General features: G+C 40.5%; 1 protein-coding gene and 1 pseudogene across 1 annotated transcript; one reads left to right on the top strand and one right to left on the bottom strand.

Moving 5' to 3' along the window:
* Positions 1–1287: 1287 nt before the first annotated feature.
* On the bottom strand, positions 1288–4915 carry LOC147449619 (pentatricopeptide repeat-containing protein At3g09040, mitochondrial-like). The gene is made up of 2 exons (XM_086522027.1): positions 4794–4915; positions 1288–4708 (listed from the first exon to the last, which is right to left on the bottom strand). The coding sequence occupies exons 1-2, from the start codon at positions 4851–4853 to the stop codon at positions 2552–2554; spliced, it is 2217 nt and encodes a 738-aa protein (XP_086378153.1). The 5' UTR covers positions 4854–4915; the 3' UTR covers positions 1288–2551.
* Positions 4916–5946: 1031 nt separating this feature from the next.
* Positions 5947–7644, top strand: LOC147449618 (uncharacterized; annotated as a pseudogene).
* Positions 7645–19156: the final 11512 nt, after the last annotated feature.

The raw sequence follows: 19156 nt of genomic DNA, 5'->3' as shown, positions 1-19156 counted from the left end.
GATCTCTTGTATTAATTGTTGAAAATAGGTGAGCTCTCCCTCACCAAGGCCACAATTGATGCAACAATTATTAGATCGGTCCAAGAGATTGCATCCCTAATGAGCTAAAAGAGTGTCAGAAACCTATTTTTGGTTCATGAGCACCTTGTGTGCATCTTTGAGCATCCCTAATGAGCTAAAAGAGAGTGTCAATAACATTTTTTGCCTTCATGAGCATCTTGTGTGCATCTATGTGCATGGCACCCACAACATACAACATGCTGACACATATACAACCGGGGGTTTGAAATAATCTACACGAGCTTTAAATGGGTATTAAAAGAACACCTTTCCTTACATGCTAAGATGTCATAAAATGAAATTAAAAATCCCTTTTGTAAATGTAACTTTGTTCATTTTTAATAAAAAGTCCAAATAAAATACCCTTTATTTTTAACTCACTTGCTATATTTACATTTTTTGACGTGCATCCCCCAAGCACATGCATACCCATTAACTTGCATTTTTTAAAAATCAAACCATTCAAGCGTAACATTCGACCAATTTTGAAAAAGCACCCAACAAAAACATACCATTCTTCAAAGTGTCCACAACTTGATCACTATTGTTAATTGGCCAAGATGTCCTCCCAACCCAAAATTGTCAAGTATATACCAATTGACATTATCCTGCGCCTTGTGATGATTAATTCAAAACTTTTCTTATCTATGCTTAAATAGTATTAAGTTTTCACATGCTTTGGAAATGCAAGCAAAGACGTACTGGGTATAGAGGCAAAAGACTAATCAAACCATTGGAGCTGGTTACCTCTGAAGTTTCCCTTAGGATAGCTAGAGCTCTTCGTAGTCTTCTTAGGTAAGCAAATGATTAGAGACATTCTTTGTCCATCACCTCCTAAGTGCTAGAAACCCATTTTATTGATTGCATAATTAGGCGTTAATTACGAGCTAGCTAGCATTTATTACATTTTCAAGTTAAGCATGATAAAGGTGATGATAGTGTTCTTCTTGCTTTGGACAGGGAGTCCAATGGTCCCAAGTTTTCAAAATTGTGCTTAATTTGATATTGTGTATTGCTGTTTTCCACAACCACACACCATAGAACCTATACATCATTGCACTCGGGTCGATGTAGCGCCTTCATCACTTTCGGGATCGGCCGGGGCATGCCTTCGACGTCTTTCTTGTTTCGGTGTTGGCGGCACGTTTATAGCTTACAAAAGTTGTTCTCATCTTATGTCTCTATTAGTCCGATTTCAAAACCATTTGTTTTCGATAAGAGTCCCGATCATTAATATTGTCTTGTTTGTTGCTTGCTTTGTTATGTGTGGCACATCAGCTTGATGACTAGAAAATGAGTTGTCTTGTCCTTGTTATGAATTAGTTAAGGTCTAGATTTGGTGCAGAGCTTCATTAAAGAAAACTTATCTCATGTATTTCTTTGTTTTGAACAATTAAAACGATTATTACAATCACAGTCTTGCTTCATTATCCTTTTCTTTTGGTCTCTTTGTGTCTTGTATGTATAAACATTCAAAGGTAGTCGCATCCCTTCTTGAACATATGCTCAAAGCAAGTAATTCCTCTCCATAGCCATGTTCCCAATGACCTAGATTACATTCGATAAAGTAAGCTTGTCAAATTGCTTGTGCTTTTATAGCAGCACCACATATGGCATGCATGTCTCCAAATGCACTTCTAAGCTCTCAGACATTTCCTGCAACTCATTTCAAGATAAAGTTCTCTTCCCCTTCCTGTAGCCTTCAGATTGCCACTTTAAGATAAGAAGATACCGCCAACCCTTGCACTTCTCTTTTCCAAACAGTCAATACCTCCTTATATCCGTAACTTGACATTCTCCTGCAACAGTCCATAAAAATCTAATTTCAACAATCGAACCCTTTTTGCACCTTTGTACGTACAACCCATTCGACGTATTTACACTACAGAAAGAGCAAGCACACTGTCTTCTCTCAATCATCCCTTTCGATAAATCTCCTGGTGTACCTGATCAACCTTAGGAATTGCTCCAATTTTGCCACATGCTTAAGAATAGAAGTGAGCATGATTGCATCAGAGAAAGTTCCTTATGTTCCATGGATGCTCTTGTAATACTGCACCACTTCTTCACTTAGACCATGTTGACGCTCTGCAGAAAGGGGGGAGAAGGCACTTGTCAGGTGTTTGTCATTCAGCTGGAGCCAGCTTGTTGATAGTAGTTCAACTCCTGTCCCTGAGTGTCAGGGAGACAACTCCAGTCTCAAATGAAGGACAATCACCATCTCTAAGATCCCTGATAATAACAGACCATCTTTACGTGAAGGGCAGCGGACCCTCAGACAGCTAAGCGATGAACCTCCCAGAAGTATATAAATTGAGCTTCACCGCACCCCATTGAAACGTCTCTCTCGGTCTCCGATTGGTTTGCATCAAACCCACTATGGGCTTCTCTCTGCCTCATTCATCTATGACCTCACAATAACGAGTGACAAAGCAGACAGCACAAACTGCAGCACTAGAATGATGCCTCAGTGCTATTTATGCTCCCGCTTTTAATCAAAGATTGAGCTTGCATGTTCCTGCCTGCTGGCAGCAGAAAAGACATTACTTATACAAACAAAAGCCCCCGCATCCTTGTCATTCTGATGTACTGCTCCTTCAAATGCCCACATTCCAAGATCTCTATTCCCCCATTCTTGGCAGGCAGGCAGCAGTGTACGCCATATTGCACCATCTGCAGAGCGCTGCATCTCTTTGATCAATGCTACTGCCTCATCCATGATTCCTGCACGACAGTAAAGATCAACAATACATGCATAATGCTCTATGTCTGGGGCAATGTCAAAACTTCTGCTTAAGAGCCTAAAGAAACTCTGGCCTTTATCCACCAGACCTCCATGACTGCATGCATTTAAGAGAATGAGGAACGTGACGGAGTTCGGCTTCAACCCTTTTCCTAGCATTATGTCAAATAGCTTAAAAGCACTATCATCATTTCCAAGCTGAGTAAATCCCCCTAAAAGTGCACTCCACGAGACCACATCTTGCACTGGCAATTCATCAAATAAGTATCGGGCCTCCATTAGCATGCCACAGTTGGCATACATCCCTATCAAAGCATTTACCACAACCATAACTCTTTCATGCGATCCATGTTTCACAATCTCAGAAAATAATTCTTGGCCCTTGCATATGGCTCCTAGGCTGCCGCAAACCCTGAAAATGCAAGTGAATGTGAAAACATCTGGGAAGAAGTTTTCAAGCTGCATTTGCTTGAAGCAGCGCAATGCCTTTTCACAATGATTGTGCTGGTCATATCCAGCTATTAAAGTGTTCCATGCGACTATATCCAATGTCGGAAGCTGATCAAAAACATCTTGAGCCTCCTCAAGTGCGCCACATTTGGCGTACATATCAACAATAGCATTGCCCAAAGCAGCATCTGTAGAACCAAAAGACTCGGTTATAACATAAGAATACAACTCCTGACCTGTGTCTAGGTCCTTCGCATCAGCACATGCTTTGAAAATGCAAGCGAAAGTAGGTTCATTTGGAGAGAAGCCTCCACATCGCATACGTTCAATACATGCTAACGCTTCCCTACGAAGTCCTTGATGAGCGTAACCATCAATAAGTGTGTTCCATGAAATAATGTCATGGACAGGAAGCTCGTCAAAAACTTGTTGTGCAATGCGAAGTGTGCCACACCTTGCATACATGTCTACCAATGTATTGGCAATGGTCATGTCTTGCCCTAGCAAGCCCTCTCTCAAAATCCAAGCATGTATCTCTTGACCTTTGTTAAAAGCACCAACACCAGCACATGCTTGTAATATACACGACGCAGTAACCACATCAGGAAAGAAGCCACACAATTGCATTTGCTCAAAAGAGTGAAGCGCCTTCCTGCAATACCCATGCTGGACATACCCAGCTATTAGAGCAGTCCAAGAAACTACATTTTTAACTGGAAGCTCATCAAGAACTTCTTTTGCTTTGTCAAGCTCACCACACTTGGCATACATATCCACCAGAACATTTGCAAGCTCTACATGCGCCTCTAGCAAGTGTTCTGTCAATAGCTGGGCATGTATGTCTTCACCCTTCTCTAAAGCTCCTATGCTAGCACATGCTTTTAAGGTGGAGATGTAGGTAACCACAGTTGGAGAGAAGCCTGTACGCTGCATCTTCTCAAAACATTTAAGTGCTTCCTCACCACATCCATGCTGAACATAACCTGCTATGAGAGCATTCCACGTGACTTCGTTCCTCTCAGAGAGCTCATCAAACACCTGTTGTGCTATGTCAAGTGCGCCACACTTGGCGTACATGTTGACCAATGTACTCCCCAAGAAAACGTTATTCTTCAACAGGCCCCTTCTGATGAGTTCATTGTGGATGATTCTGCCTTGGCGCAGATCCTTCTCCTTGGCACAAATCTTGAGAGTGGTCACCAAAGCAGCAGCTGTAGCAGTATTCACAGCAGGCTCTTGTTTTCTTGTCATGGAATTTTCGGTTGGATTTGCGGTCTCCGTCTTCTGCAAACCAAAATGTGGGATCGTGTCTTTCTCCATATCGGGCACAACATGCCGCCCTAGCTTTCCTGTGGGCTGCAGTTTTAGCTCTTCTTGGAACCCGCATGGAATGCGCACTCCATGGGCGTGCAAGGTGCTTATGTGGGCGGCGAACTCTTGAGATGTTGGGTTGCTCTGGCAATCAAAAAGTAGAGACACAGAATTACTCTCTGCGTGCAAAACGCGCACAATTACGTTAGACAAGCAGGAAGTAACATACCTGCACGTTGGGATGCCATGGCAGGGGTTCCTTGCCAACGATGATCGACTCTTCGAGCATTACCAGTGCCCATGTAGTTAGTGTTGTGGTAGTTTTTTGGCCTGCTAAAACTGCCTTATAACTCCCTCATAATAAGAGCACAATTTTGTTCTTTTGGCCTGCCAAAACTGCCTCATTGTAGGTGATTCAATTTTTTTAAAAGAAATTAAGAGGAGAATCATTCCTTTAGAGGAGAATCAAGGGTGATTCTCCTGTCCAACTTAGAGCACATGGTTAAGCTTGAGAACTGCAAGCGAATTCAGAATCTCAGATTGCAGTCGTAGAGAGAGAGAGAGAGAGAGAGAGAGAGAGAGAGAGAGTGCTTGAGGGGTTTCCTGTCGATCTAGGAGTTCGCTGCAAGGTGGCGTGCCAAACAGAAGGGTGGGTACAGAGGTTGCGAGCGTACAACTTTTTTTTAATGCAGTGGAGATGCGACGAAGCTGTCGAGGTTTGCTGCTCTTGTGGTTAGACTTGAGTTCATAGAGTCAATGGCTTCTGCCTGTCCGAGTTCGAGTTCTCCCACCTCATTCCTTTTAATAGGCAAGGGTAATATGATTCCTTTGAGATGCAAGAAGGGAATCGTAAGGAATCTGTGAGATAAAGGAATATAATAAGAGGAGAGCGAGTAGGTAGAACAAGTAAACATGGGTGCACGATTTTAGAAAAATTATTTGCCTTTTTATTGTTTTGTCCTGATAACAAAAGCATAATTACTTGGTGAGCCAAAGGTTATTTTCTCGATCTTTGAGCCCACAAGAGGCCACTTGGCACGATCAAAGCCGTTGCCCACAACTCTAATCGCATGGCCAGGAGGAGCCTCGCAAGAAAGTGCTGCTTTTTATTATTATTACTTGTGATTGCGTCGTTCTGATTTCCTCCACCTGCAGAGGCGATGCTCTCAGTCCCATCCGCCGTTAGCAGGCCGCATGAACTCATTGATCACTTCTGTACCTTACACCACGTCCACGACCCCGCCTATCTCCATGGTACTGCTCACCTTCTCTGCAAAAGGGCAACAGTACAGAGAAACGGGGGAGCCAATGAGTAGCAGCAAAAATAAGACAGCGCTGGTGTTTTTTTTGGGTTTGTCGGTGCCGCTCTCGACCAAAAACACTACTGCTACTCTCTTTCTTCTACAGATGCCGCAATCGGCCCAAAAACACTACGTGCTTCTCTTTTACTTGGTAAGCCTAATTATGTCCTTCCCTGGTTTCTTGAGCCCACAGTTGATGATCTAGGCCATTACCTTGGACCTCAATCGACTGTCAAGAGCCTCACGTGAGGCCTCGCACGAGAAATAAGGCTCTTGCTGCATCGGTGAAAAACTGCCTGAGGACTTCATCTCCCGAGACACTTATGGACGCCTCCGCCTTCTTTGCCTGCAAGCCGTGGGCGCTTCATGAGGCCAAGCCAACTTCCAGTCATGTCGGCGACGGCCAGCCCCTGCTTCATGAGGAAACAGGTAGCTGCAGCATTTGCATCTAGATGCCGCTCATGGGTCCCGATGCAGGGCAGCTCTACATCCATTGCATCAGCACCATGGTCACCTCCTTCAAAGCAAGGGTTGCAAACAACGTTGAGGCAGTTGATCCTGATCAGGTCAATCTCATTGTTATTCCAATAGAGAAGCACTACTGTGCCTTCCTTGAAGAGCTCGAATTGCAAATCACCCACAAGGTTGCACTCCTGCACGCTGCTTCAAATATCCTTCTTGGGCACTACATTGCTGCCTGTCCCTGGGATGAGACTGTCATGCATCGATTCGAACCCTATTGTTTCCCTCCAATATCATGCCATCCCTCCAACATTGAAGCTTCTAGTAGCATATCTCTACCGTCTGCACTACCGCGAAGACATTGGAGCTGCCAGTAGCATCTTCATCTCCATCGACCAAGTAGGCTTTGGTGGAGACGTAAGTCTCGCAACCGTTGTCTATCCATTTCTGGAGACATGCATACCAATATGTCACCACCTATTAGCCTCCAACAGTAGTTTACAACTGGCCGTTCAACATCTGGGTGGGATATCAGAAATTTTACAGACAATATGGCCAATAGTGCGGCCTATCTCTTTCTAAACCGCGTGCAGACGACAGCCAATGCAGCCTCAATTGAGATTAGCAACAATAGTATAATGCAGTGTTTCTCTTCAACAGATGCATACGAAGCAGAGAATGCTGGTGGTGTGGATTTGAACGCATAGCAGTTACTGCTTCGGAGCTCCCTTCTTGCCAATAACCACAATTCGGTGGCGGATCCTATGAGCAAAGGTCCATGTACGCAACATCTATCGGATCAAGTTTAGCTGGTTGCAAATGCAGACGTCAATTTGGTATCGATACATAACGTAGGTTAGTCAGCAAGGAGGCAAGAAGACGTAATTGCTGACCGAAGCAGCTTACAATTCTAACACACACAGAGAAAGAGAGAGAGGGTAATATTGATCATATGACATAGAGCATAAATTTACCTCTGCATGTTTTGTGTATGGCAGGGACGATATATTTTCACAACATTGCACGTTCCAATTGCACAAGCGCAACTTCAGCTCAACAACATTGCAAGGTTCGTTATTTGCATCCAATTTTTCATGCACATGTATTTGCTTGGCGCAACACATAAACGCTACGGGGCAGGGCACGGCTTCCGTTTCTTATAATTTCTTGGAGAGACCACAGTGCCAACTCTCCACCATACTTTTGTATGGCACCTCTATATGACGTGCACATTATACTGTGAACTTTCACTATGATGTTTCATTGCAAGACGATATGTTTAACTATTCACATTGCTTTTTTGTAGCTTGACTCACATATCGGTCTGTAGATTGGACAATCAAAAAGCAGGAGTACAACATTGCAGGTCAGTAAAGCACCTCATTTATTGTTGCAATTCATCCATGCTTTTTCTACTCGCTTGCTTTAGAATTTTCCGCATTACTTCCTTTGCTTTGGTTTATTTGGATATTGTTTTCAAAACTAGACAGTCAATGTCAATCAACATCTGTACGTGAATTTTTTGCATGCGGTTGCTTGCCAAATGTATCTGATGTATTACAGTAGTGAATGCATGAGGTGTATCACAGTAGTATTTTACCTTGTGCATCTTTACTTTACCTCTAAATAATGTATACCACACTAGGTGTCTAAATAATTAATGCCATACTATATATGTCCTCGTTTCCTCCGCACTAGTTGTCAGTATGAAGTTCTCAAGACCTGGAATATTACAAACCAACCATCAATAAGCTAAAGAGCAAATTGCAGCCAACTTGAAACTAGCTTATTGTCCATATGCTAGGTCATGCTTTGAAATCACTACATTGTATAAAGATTGGAGCATGCAATGTGACATCTTTGCTCACAATCTAGAAATATGTCTCTGCTGTGTGATGACATACCTCACATATATAGCGATAAACAAGGTCGACAGATAAATGAAATAGACACTCGTGTTGCCCTCACTTCTGTATTATTGTTGGGCACTTTGTCATCGGAGCCGCACCAAACAAGGCTTAGCAGCCATGAATATTAGTATTAATAACTGCACCATTTCAAGATACCAACCACGAATCAACAATATCCTCTCTCTATTCATAAGATCGATGAGAGATATTTGGACATAAAAGATGAAAATATTATAATTAGAGACGAGCTATCCATGTTAATCCAAACAACTTTTGATCTTATCGTAAGACAAAATATAAATGTAACAAGCAATAAATTGGCAGATCCCTTCAACAACAAATGTGTTCTCTTGCTCGGTGATCTTGACCAACTACCCCTAGTTTTTAGTCACGCACGGGAGCTTTGTAACACATGCCATATCACAAGCTCGGTCCACTGGCTACATGCAACTTTGTACAAGATGTCATGCTCTATAAGACGAGCAACGGACCCTCAATTGATTCAGTTCTTCACCATTTTTTGTGAAAGAAAACTAGTCGTAGATGAGATCAATTGTACCTTGGATGCATGTATTATAGATGAAGCGCATGTGCATGACTACATCAACAACTCTATTACGATAATCTATACTCACATGTCGGATGTCCAACACTATAGCAACCTTACCTTGAATAAATTGTACAATCAAACTGACATTACAAAACTTGAAATGAAGACAAATGTGGGTAACATAAATGTCCTTCAATAGTGGCTCCTAGATCCTAAGTTCAATGAGCTAGATTCGATCGCAATTTGCTTGCCTTGCAAGATCACTCAAAATATCGACTTGACAATCGGTGCGGCAAACGTGCAACATGCATTGTCGAAGCCATAACACAAAACACAAAAGCTGAAGTTATATGTATAATTATCCTCATTCATTGTACTGGGAATAACTACAACAGAAGAAAGGCAAAACACAAACAACTATAAAAGAAGAAAGGCAAAACACACTCGAAATCCACCTTCAAAAATGCGAGTTGACGTGTTGCGCTACGAACCATTCAATGAAAATTTTCTTTTTGAAATACGTTTCGTTTGCAAGAATTTACATGTAGCATGAATACTAGAAAAAACATTCATCTGTAGACATAATAGTACAACCTCTCTTGGATATAATCTCAACTGTAACCACCCCTATAATCTCTAATAATTGATGCACATAACTTTGTCTCCTACCATAAACATTATAGCATTTTTCAAGTGTATATCCCTTTCACGCAATGCCGCCCTTCCCAAATTAGACTTGCTCTTCTTGTTCCCTTTACTGCTAGCTGCTAAAAGTCAATTTGCATATGTCATGTTATATTATATAGATGTTATATAGCAAGGCCCACCAAGCAAGACTAGTTTTTGACACCCTTCAAAAAATACACTAGATTCTCCAAAAAATAAGTATAATGAAGGGCAAGCGTACCCGTCAAAAATTTGAAGAAGTGAGTCAAGCGCACATCTTGTTATGAGACTATTTTATCACTTTTGGCCAACCCAAAGGGCAATTTTTTTGTGTTAGCTACTCTTTTTGTCCACATTATCTACTCCTATTATTCAACTAAAAATTTGTGGTTGGTTACACTGGAGAGTGGTTTATTTATCAAAGAGATACATGTTGGAAACTAGAGGGGCTAAATGATGATAAAGTGAGGGTATTTCAATATTTCTTTCTCACATTTTGAACAGTATCTTGTGTGTCTGCAGAAGTGATTTCACTTACAAGTGTCTTCATGAATGTCATTGTTAAGAAATGCAATTTGTACTCCTAGAGTAGGTTGTGAAGAGGCATTAGAGGTCTACATGAGTTCCTTATTCAAATAGAATGAAGTTTTGATTTCCACTAGTGCTCGAAAAAAACATAAATTTTGTGCAATCTCACCTGCAAATTTTAAAATTTACCTCCAAACCTCAAATTTCAAGGTAAGAAAACCTACAAATGTTTATCAGCCAACCTTGTTCTCAACACCAAAGACAAGTAGTGTATTCAATTTAATGTTGAATGAATCAAAATTGTAACTATAATGAATGCAAGGCATAGCAAGGATTAATCAACAAAAGTTGTCCATGAAATCCTCACCCCATGAAATATGCACTTCTATATATGATAAGGTAACGCCAAATTGCAAATATCATAATGTTTACATTTTTAATATTGTCTTATGTAGAGGGGTGTTATAATTGCCATGTCCAACACACAACGGTACATACTAAAGTTCAGTTCATACACATTAACTTGTAGCTCATATGACATGCAAAGGCACCCATGAGCCCGTTCATTGTATCCCCTTAGGCATGATCAAGGAACCAATCATTCTACTAGAACACTTGAGCCTGATGGAACTTCTTTGTTTGTCAAGATGAATAACTAGCATTCCTTCTCTTAGCAAGATAAGAACCACAAGGGATTCCTTCTCTTAGTCGCATGCCATACGTGCCTCTAACGCCTCAAAGGTTGTGAAGGCGTATCCTTTTAGGGAGTAGTAGTTATGTGGATCTAGCATATGTTGATATCTATTGCTAGAGATTTGTACTATGATGTGTGGTTAGTGCTTGAAAACTCACTCTCTCTCTCTCTCTTCTCTCTCTCTCTCTCTCTCTCTCTCTCCCTCTCCCTCTCCCTCCCTCCTACGTGACTTTACCCTTTGGTTTCTTGTGCGAACCTGTTGCACAATCACCACACACCATAGCTTCAATATGCACTATAACTGTTGTGAAGAATTCATTGCATACCACAAGTTGTTGTTGTTGGGGAAATTACAGATATAGAGCTTTGAGACGTACAAAGTGGCTTTAAATCAATAGAAAGATTTCAGACTTTTGAAGATATTGAAAGATTTTTATGCAATTGGTTTTCAAAATTTTCAAAATTGTAGAGATTGTAGATATGTGTGGAATTAACATGCATGCATGATGTGGGAACATCTATATGCGTAGTATGGTTCAAAAATGCAGAGATTGTAAACAAATGTGGAATAAGCATGTATGCATAATGTGAAAAGACCTATTTACATAGTGTGGATTTCTCTCTTTCTCAAGAACTTTCTCCCTCTCATATGAGCCGTTCTCAAACATGAAGAAGCAAAATGGCAAGGTTGACCCTCTAGAGGATGCCATTCAAAATGCAAAGAAGAAATGTGTGAGACCATTAACAAGATTAATTGCAACCACCTAAGCACAATAAAGACACTTGAATAACAAGTATTGGTCTAGGAAAGCAAAATACACTTCTATGGGACCATACTAAAGATGGCAGCATGGAATTGTAATGGGTGACTTCGTCTTGATGTAAGGGCATTTGAGGACAGCTTTATCGGGAAAAACATCATCTTTTACTCACAGACACATCAGGCACTGTGATAGCTTATGCCACACGTGACTAGATATAGATGGGAGGTAGCTTGTCGAGCACAGACGAGATCATAGCATAGGGGCAAAGAGTCAAGAGGAGTAGGAGTCTTATTCGGAGAGGAGTTACAGCCGCTTGTGCACATTGTTTGGAGAGATGATAAGGCTAGATACATGTGGGTGAGATTGAGGCCTGAGACAAGCAAATTCTTGTACATTCTTATATGTTACTTTGCCCACCTAGAGGACAACACCCTTTCTTTGCCTTAGACGAGGACATATGGGAGTTTTCCAAAGATGATGACATCATTCTCTTGCGGGATTTTCATGTTTGCATGAGAAATCATCATATAATTTTTTATGATACCTCGGATGATATATTGAGAGAGCTAGATACCAATGATATGGGGCTTGACAGACACTCATAGGAGTACACTGAGTACGGGAGATATGTGATGGAAATGGGGGACCTCACATGGATTGGCAATACTTAATGGCCTACAACTTTTTCTGCAGCAGCTATGCGGTCTTCAATGAAGACCTTGTTGTGGGATCAATGATAGCAGCTAGCGCACGTAAATCTGGAGGTAGATTGACCCTCACAAAAAAATTTGTGGATCGAAGTTGTCTAGTTTTGAACCCTCATTGCACAATGCTAAGACCATTGCTTTGTCAATTACATCCATGTGCCTTGTTTCAAGATCTTACGATTGAGAAATGTCGCCTGTTATTCGGGCTCGAGGTTCTTTAAAGACCTACACACACATGAGAGAGAGAGAGAGAGAGAGAGAGAGAGAGAGAGAGAGAGAGAGAGAGAGAGAGAGAAGAAGAAGAACTGAGTAGGAAGCTATCTCAAGAGATCTGTGACAGAAAGAGAGAGAGAGAAGAAGAAGAAAAAAAGTCATGTTGGGCATAGGTTTCAAGCTTAGGCCTTTTGGTGTAACCAAAGGGTAGTGGTCCTACTTTTGGCTAGTCTTACCTATGTTTTAGGTGTGTGCAAGGTGATTGCTATAGTTGTACATTACTGAAGACAACCAAAAAACCTTTGAGAATCATCCCACATGCATATGTTAGCGGTTGTTCTTGAAGCTATAGAGAGGTGACAGCCGCCTCCAATGGAGCTATCGAGAGGGGGTGGTGGTGGTTCAAGGCAGGCAACACTCATCGACGTGCTACCATGATGCGATCTGCTGTGGACGCCATGGTTGGCCAAAGAAACCCTAAACCGGCTCCCCGCAGGGTCAGCCCTCTTCTCTCTCTACTCTTCAATGTGGGGGGAAGGGTTCCCTCACCCTTGCGTTGAAGGGCTGAGAGGAAGAGGAAGACAAGGGGGTCTGTTTCTCCGGAGTTTTCCCCCTATACTTTGAAAAGAAACTCCGATGCCAGAGTGCTCTGCTCCCTGCCTTGAAAGCTTGGCTATGGCTTCTGCGAGCTTGGGGTTGCTGGCTCTCTGAGGTTTGCCTCGCCAGCAACGATTTCCACCCGCACCCCCCACCCCATTTTTCAAGTCTTAAAAATGATCCTTAGGTTTTAGCCCTCCTTAAGAAGGTTACAAATATGGGCAAAATGGCCCATGGGGAAAGTGTTTGCCTGTCAAGAGAAAGGTAGTGTCGATGCCGAGGTTTTTTGAGTCCGTGTAAGGGCACGCTTTTCTCAACTCATGCCATGTGGGTGGAAAGAAATAGTAAGAGGCCTCTCTCTCTCTCTCTCTCTCTCTCTCTCTTCCAAAAATAGTGCCATCATCTATAGAGGATGCCTTGTTGTTACACATTGCCATTTCAAACTTGATGATGTCTTGATTCAAGGAAATATGGCTATGATTGCATTATTCACAAGAAGTTTTGGACAAATTCTCACAATAATTCCCACATTGTGACTTACCTCAACATCATGAGCTTCTGTGAGGGAAGCACCGCATACCTAGCTAGCCCACCAGGCCGGACGTCCCCTGCCCCCAAAAGTACGTAGCTAGGTATGTGGTGCCTCTCAACCAGAAGCTCATGATTTTATTCATTGTATGAAAAATACCGGAAAAGAATCTGTTTTCCTACATGAGAAATTTCTAAATCTTCTTGTGATTGCTAGGCAACCATATCCCTCCATGCTAAAGACCCTTGGGTCTGGTGCCTAGGTGATTGGTAGACGAGAAATGGCATGTAGTCTAGTTAGGCCCTCTATATGCAAGCGAGCATCCATGGTTCTACTAGAGACATTTGATTGGCTTTATCAAGAAGAATAGTAGGTGAAAGTGTTGTGTATAAGCAACCTAAAGACAGATGCTACATAGAATGATTTTGTACATTAGGACATCAAATACTAGTTATCTACCTCCATTTCATTTGTTGTAAGCCCAACCACTAGTGTGCTAGCCAATCACACCCACTTCGTTTGCTCTTTTTCATGTTCGTCTTGTCAAAATGAAGGGACATGAGAATTATATAAAAGGGAAAAACATCAATGCACCATCTCTATAACAACCTACACACCACCCACATACCTATGTAGAGGCAAACATGTCAACCACGGGAGCAATAATAAAAGTAACCAGCAAAACACAACCTCTCGGTGGCCTACACATATGAACAAAAGCACGCACGCACACACGTGTATGAATATTATTTAGACATACACACACATAAATATAAGAAAATCCATACATATTCCTATGTGTGCGCGCGCATGTGCATGCATGTATGTATCTCTCCCTTGTGTTCAACTCAAAGAGTTGTGTCACGTTATCCTTCTCTTTCCCTTTTTTTGAGAGGGTAACATTCTTAGACTTGTTTAATAGTCTTAGTCTTCTTGGGAGGTTGAGGGATAGCACCATGTCTTTCACAGAATTGTTGGACTTTAAGCAACTTGACCCTGTCACTCCATCGATTTGGTCTCACCTTCAAAAGATCAAAGCTTGCCAAGTTGTTGTGTCTTGCTCTTCCTTTGCCCATCATGCATGGATGGTATAGGTAAGTTTGGATGATCCTCACCTATCTAGTGTGGGAGGCTAGTATTGTCGTAGCTTTGCCCCAACACCTTGTACTCATGATCTCTCCCTCCATTGATTCTCTTAGGGAGTGTCTATAACATCCTTCTCTCCTAGATTCACAAATGGTGCAATTTCTCATAGGGGTGGAGGAACCTCATCTCTCCTAGATTCACAGATGGTGCAATTGTTGATTGGGATGGAGGAACCTCATCCTTCTCTCCATGCAACTTTTGTCGCACCTCTTCCCATATCTCGGTAGCTAGTTCCGCTAGTTCCTCATCTAGAGATGGGAGATCTTCACTTGAATTGGCTCGTAGCACCTCATCAAGTCCCTCATCTTTAATATTTAGGACTACTATCTCCTAAAGAAACTCTTCTATTTTGTCTCTATAGTCATCTCCATCTTTTCATGATATCATAGCATTTTAGCACCTAGGTAGCTAGAGATCCTTCTAGCATGACTTGTGTGTCTTTGATCAATTGCTAATTGAATTCAAACCATGTTGTCTCTTTGAAACACAAGCATATCACTAAAGCTTAGTTGCAATGGATTCTTGAAAGCTTTGCTCTCCCTTCTCCCTTTAACTTTCTTATGCCCTTACTTTCTCACATTTTTTCATCATCCAATTCATCCCAAGATCTTGCGAGTTTCTTTTTGGCCTGCTAAAGGCCTTAGTGCACTATGGGTGAAGGTCATTCAATTTTCATTGCTTGACAAGTGTCCCCAAGGAGGCTTAAGTCTTGTGAATGAAAAGAAATCATTGTCTTTTAAATGTTATTTTATGAAGTTGCATTCACCTTTTTGGATTAAAAAGTGTATTCATAGGAGTTTGATTCCATGATCCATCATGTAAAGTATTGATAAAGGGTCCTTTGATTTAAGGACTTCATAAAGATTTATTTCACTACTTTGTTTTGTTATTTTTTATGTCTATTGAATTTATCTTTTCTTTTGAAAAAAGCACTAAAACATTTCTTTGTTTTAACTTTTATTGTTTTTATTTTACTTCTTTTTCATTTTATTTTGTTTCAAAATGTTGATGTGCAATGTGCACATTTCACATTATTTAAGTGGGGTCCTTCGTAATATACAAACCATTTGTGATTATATATGTATAATAGATAATACAATTTTATATTAAAACACAATAAAAATTCCATGTGATTGTAAGCACGTATTTAAACTTACTCTCCTTCATCTCCCCTTAACTTAGCAGGCATTTGTGTCTCCTCACCTTGTTTTGTATTCTCTTCTTTTTTTCTCTTGTATTATGTCTCACTAGAACTACTATCTCCTAGGCTTGTATCCTTCAATATTTTGCCCTATGAATGACATGAGCTAGTTAAAATCCTCTCCTTTTGAAGGTGATGGAGACAATAGTATTTCTATCAATCCTAAGCATATTTTTGGATGCTTTGATGACTCTCCTACTCTAATTTGGCACTTTGTGGAAAGATGGATGATTTAACACTCCATATGTTATCTCATTACTCCATGCCAATTTACATTGGGTTTATAAGAGTAGTCCTTGATCCAAGGATTGCCATAAGAACAACGCATACTACAAGGCTATAGGTTTCTTCTAGGGGTTCATGGTGTAAATCTTCATTAGGATATAAGGATCAATGTTTGTGCATCCATGGTAATTTGAGTTGTCAAAAGGGTAGTCCTAGTCCTCATACTATGGCATAAGAGTCTCATAATCAACGTTGTAATAGGGAATGGCGGGCTCTACTTTTTGTATAGCTACGTCTTTGATATCCACAAGTCTTAGAGGTGCTGTGCTTGGCAAATGTGTTTGTGCTCCTAGTATGGGTTTTGCTTTTAAGTCACTATTGTTGCCTTCTACTAGAGGGGTCATTTTACATGATTGTGCTTGTTGGCTAGGCTGATTGGCATTAGGATCCCTAGCACCTCCTACTTTATGGTAGTAGTTGTTTGTATCCACTAAGAAACTACCAATGGATGATGCACATGTGGTCATGGATATGGGATTGGTGCTCTATATGGAGTGGTATTCATTACCTTTTTCTCACATGTCTTATCTTGAGATTTTTCTTGCTCACAACTAATGGAAACCGAAAGTTATTCCTTCTTCTTCACTTATGTGAAAATACAACATATAGAACCTATGTACAATGGTCAATGTGAAATGGCTCGTGAGGGAGCTAGCAAGATAAGGACCATCACTCTCAGTAGGTAGGCCATGTTGGTCAATTCCAACTATAGTACCATGGGCAATCATCATTGATCATTCATAGCCATATGCCCTAATATGTGTGAATGATCTCAATGCCCAAAATGAATCCCAAATTTATTAAATCCTTCATGTCAAATCCCTAATTTTAGAGCCTATTTACATGTGAACTTAAGCCCATATATTGCCTCCAATTATCAAATCATCCACATAGATTCATACAATCACAATTTCTACATAATTCTTTTGCACATTAGAACAGTGATCCATATCAACCATGCACAACCTAATAGTAACCAAATATGCTACAATTATTTTTTGCCAAGCTATAGGTACCTACTTCAGCCCATAAAGTTCTTTTTCCATACATATGTGGGGTGACTCAAACCCTCATATCCGTGTGGTTGCTCCATATTTGACTTCTTCTTGCAAGACATTGCACAAACAATCATTCTTTACATCCATTTCCATTTAATGCAAAATTGGACCCATAGGAAAATTGGTTGCCATCATATCCATTGAAGGTTTTCTATCTTCAAACAACCTTTTGCTACCAATCTATCCTTGTACATGTTTGTGCCGTGTGTATTATGTTTCACCTTGTAAATAAATAGTAGCTAATCACATTCTTGCCTTGTGGAAATGGCACTTAATATCATGTCTCATATTTATTAAGGGCACCATCTCCTCATATGTATCTTTATTTCAAGTTGCATTTTCAACATCCCCAAAAAAAGTGGGTTGTTGATATTGCACAATCATCACCATATATGCATGATGGCATGGCAAACAACTATCATACAAGTGTTGCACATGATTTTTTGATAGTCCAGGATCGCTACTAAGGTGCACATAATTTCTTGCTAGTCGAGGATCATTACTAAGGTGCCCTTATTTATGCTTACATCCTTCTTGCACTTAGAGTCTTCACAAAAGGTATACCAAAATCCTCATCAAGGATTTTGCTTTGAGCCACCTAAATCACCATCATCATGACTGGTACTCAGATCTGGCATCCTTGGGGCTTCATCAAAATTTTATCTCCTTTTCTTGATTCATTTGATGAGTTTGCACGACTTACTTTCTCTCAAAGTGTACCACTCCATGGATTCTTGGCATGGATTGAACTAGGTGACCCTTGCGATCCACTGAAAACTTATGACCCTACACCTTTAATATTTTGCAACCACATTCTTATTTACATCAGATCAAGGTCATAGTTTACATCAACATACCAACTCTTTATTTCCTAAAAAACCACATTTATGCTTACCCTCACTTGACACATGACAAGGTTGTAACATTTATAAAACTTTGATGAAGGGAATAACCAATAAATATGCATCTTTTATCTTTTGCACCCAACCTAGTTATCAGCTCGTTTGTCACATGCATAGAGTCAATACATCCAGAAAAAAAATTGTCAAATGAGGTTCCTTATGAGTAAACTTCTTTGCATGGATCATATTATGCACTGCAACAATAATCTTGTTCATAATATAAACGGCCAGATAGTGTCTCAATGAGGTCTCAACCAACACAAATGAGGTGTTAACCTATCAAACATCATTGCCCTTGCAACTTCTGTAATGTGCTTGTTATTTTATTTAGCAATGCCACTTTTTGGCAAAGTCTATTTGCATAAAAATTGACTCTAAATTCCATGCTTTTTGAGGAAACTGCTAAACTCATTAGAGAAGCACTCTCTCCATGTATCCAACCTAAGGCATAGTATGTATTTTCAAAAAAAATCAACCATTATATTTAAATTGTATAAGTGAGTAAACACCTCAATTTTCTCCTTCATGACGTACATCCATAGTTGCCTTGTATACTTATCAATGAAGGGGACATAAAACTTGCATACACCCATAGATCTAGTCTTTTATGACCCGATACATCTGCATGTAGTAACTCCAATCCACCTTTGCTTACATACTTCCTTTCACCTGAGAACAAAAGGTCTTTGCCTGCTTCCCACACTGACAAATTTCACAAAATCTATGCATTTTAGCCATCTTAAACACTAGAGAATGTTTAATAAACTCTTGGCCTTACATTGTTTTCATCCTTTGCAAATTTGCATGTTTGAGATACTAATACCAAATGTCAATACTCTACAACAACACTTGAAACTTTACCTTATCGAATAAGCCTTCTATTTTTCTTATATCCTTCCACATATAGACTTTCAAAATTAATCCTAGAATGCAAACCAATTTAACCATTTTCCAATAGACATTAGGTTCTTTGTAATCTTGTGCACATGCACTACATCAGCCAGGTACTTGACTTTGGAATCTATCAAGGACAATGCCACATTCCCTATATTCAGAATCGGATGCACTATATCATATGC

This window comes from Adiantum capillus-veneris, chromosome 10, assembly GCF_014529385.1.
Source record: "Adiantum capillus-veneris isolate H3 chromosome 10, ASM1452938v2, whole genome shotgun sequence".
Taxonomy (NCBI): Eukaryota; Viridiplantae; Streptophyta; class Polypodiopsida; order Polypodiales; family Pteridaceae; genus Adiantum; species Adiantum capillus-veneris.
This window is presented reverse-complemented; position numbering and strand designations above follow the sequence as displayed.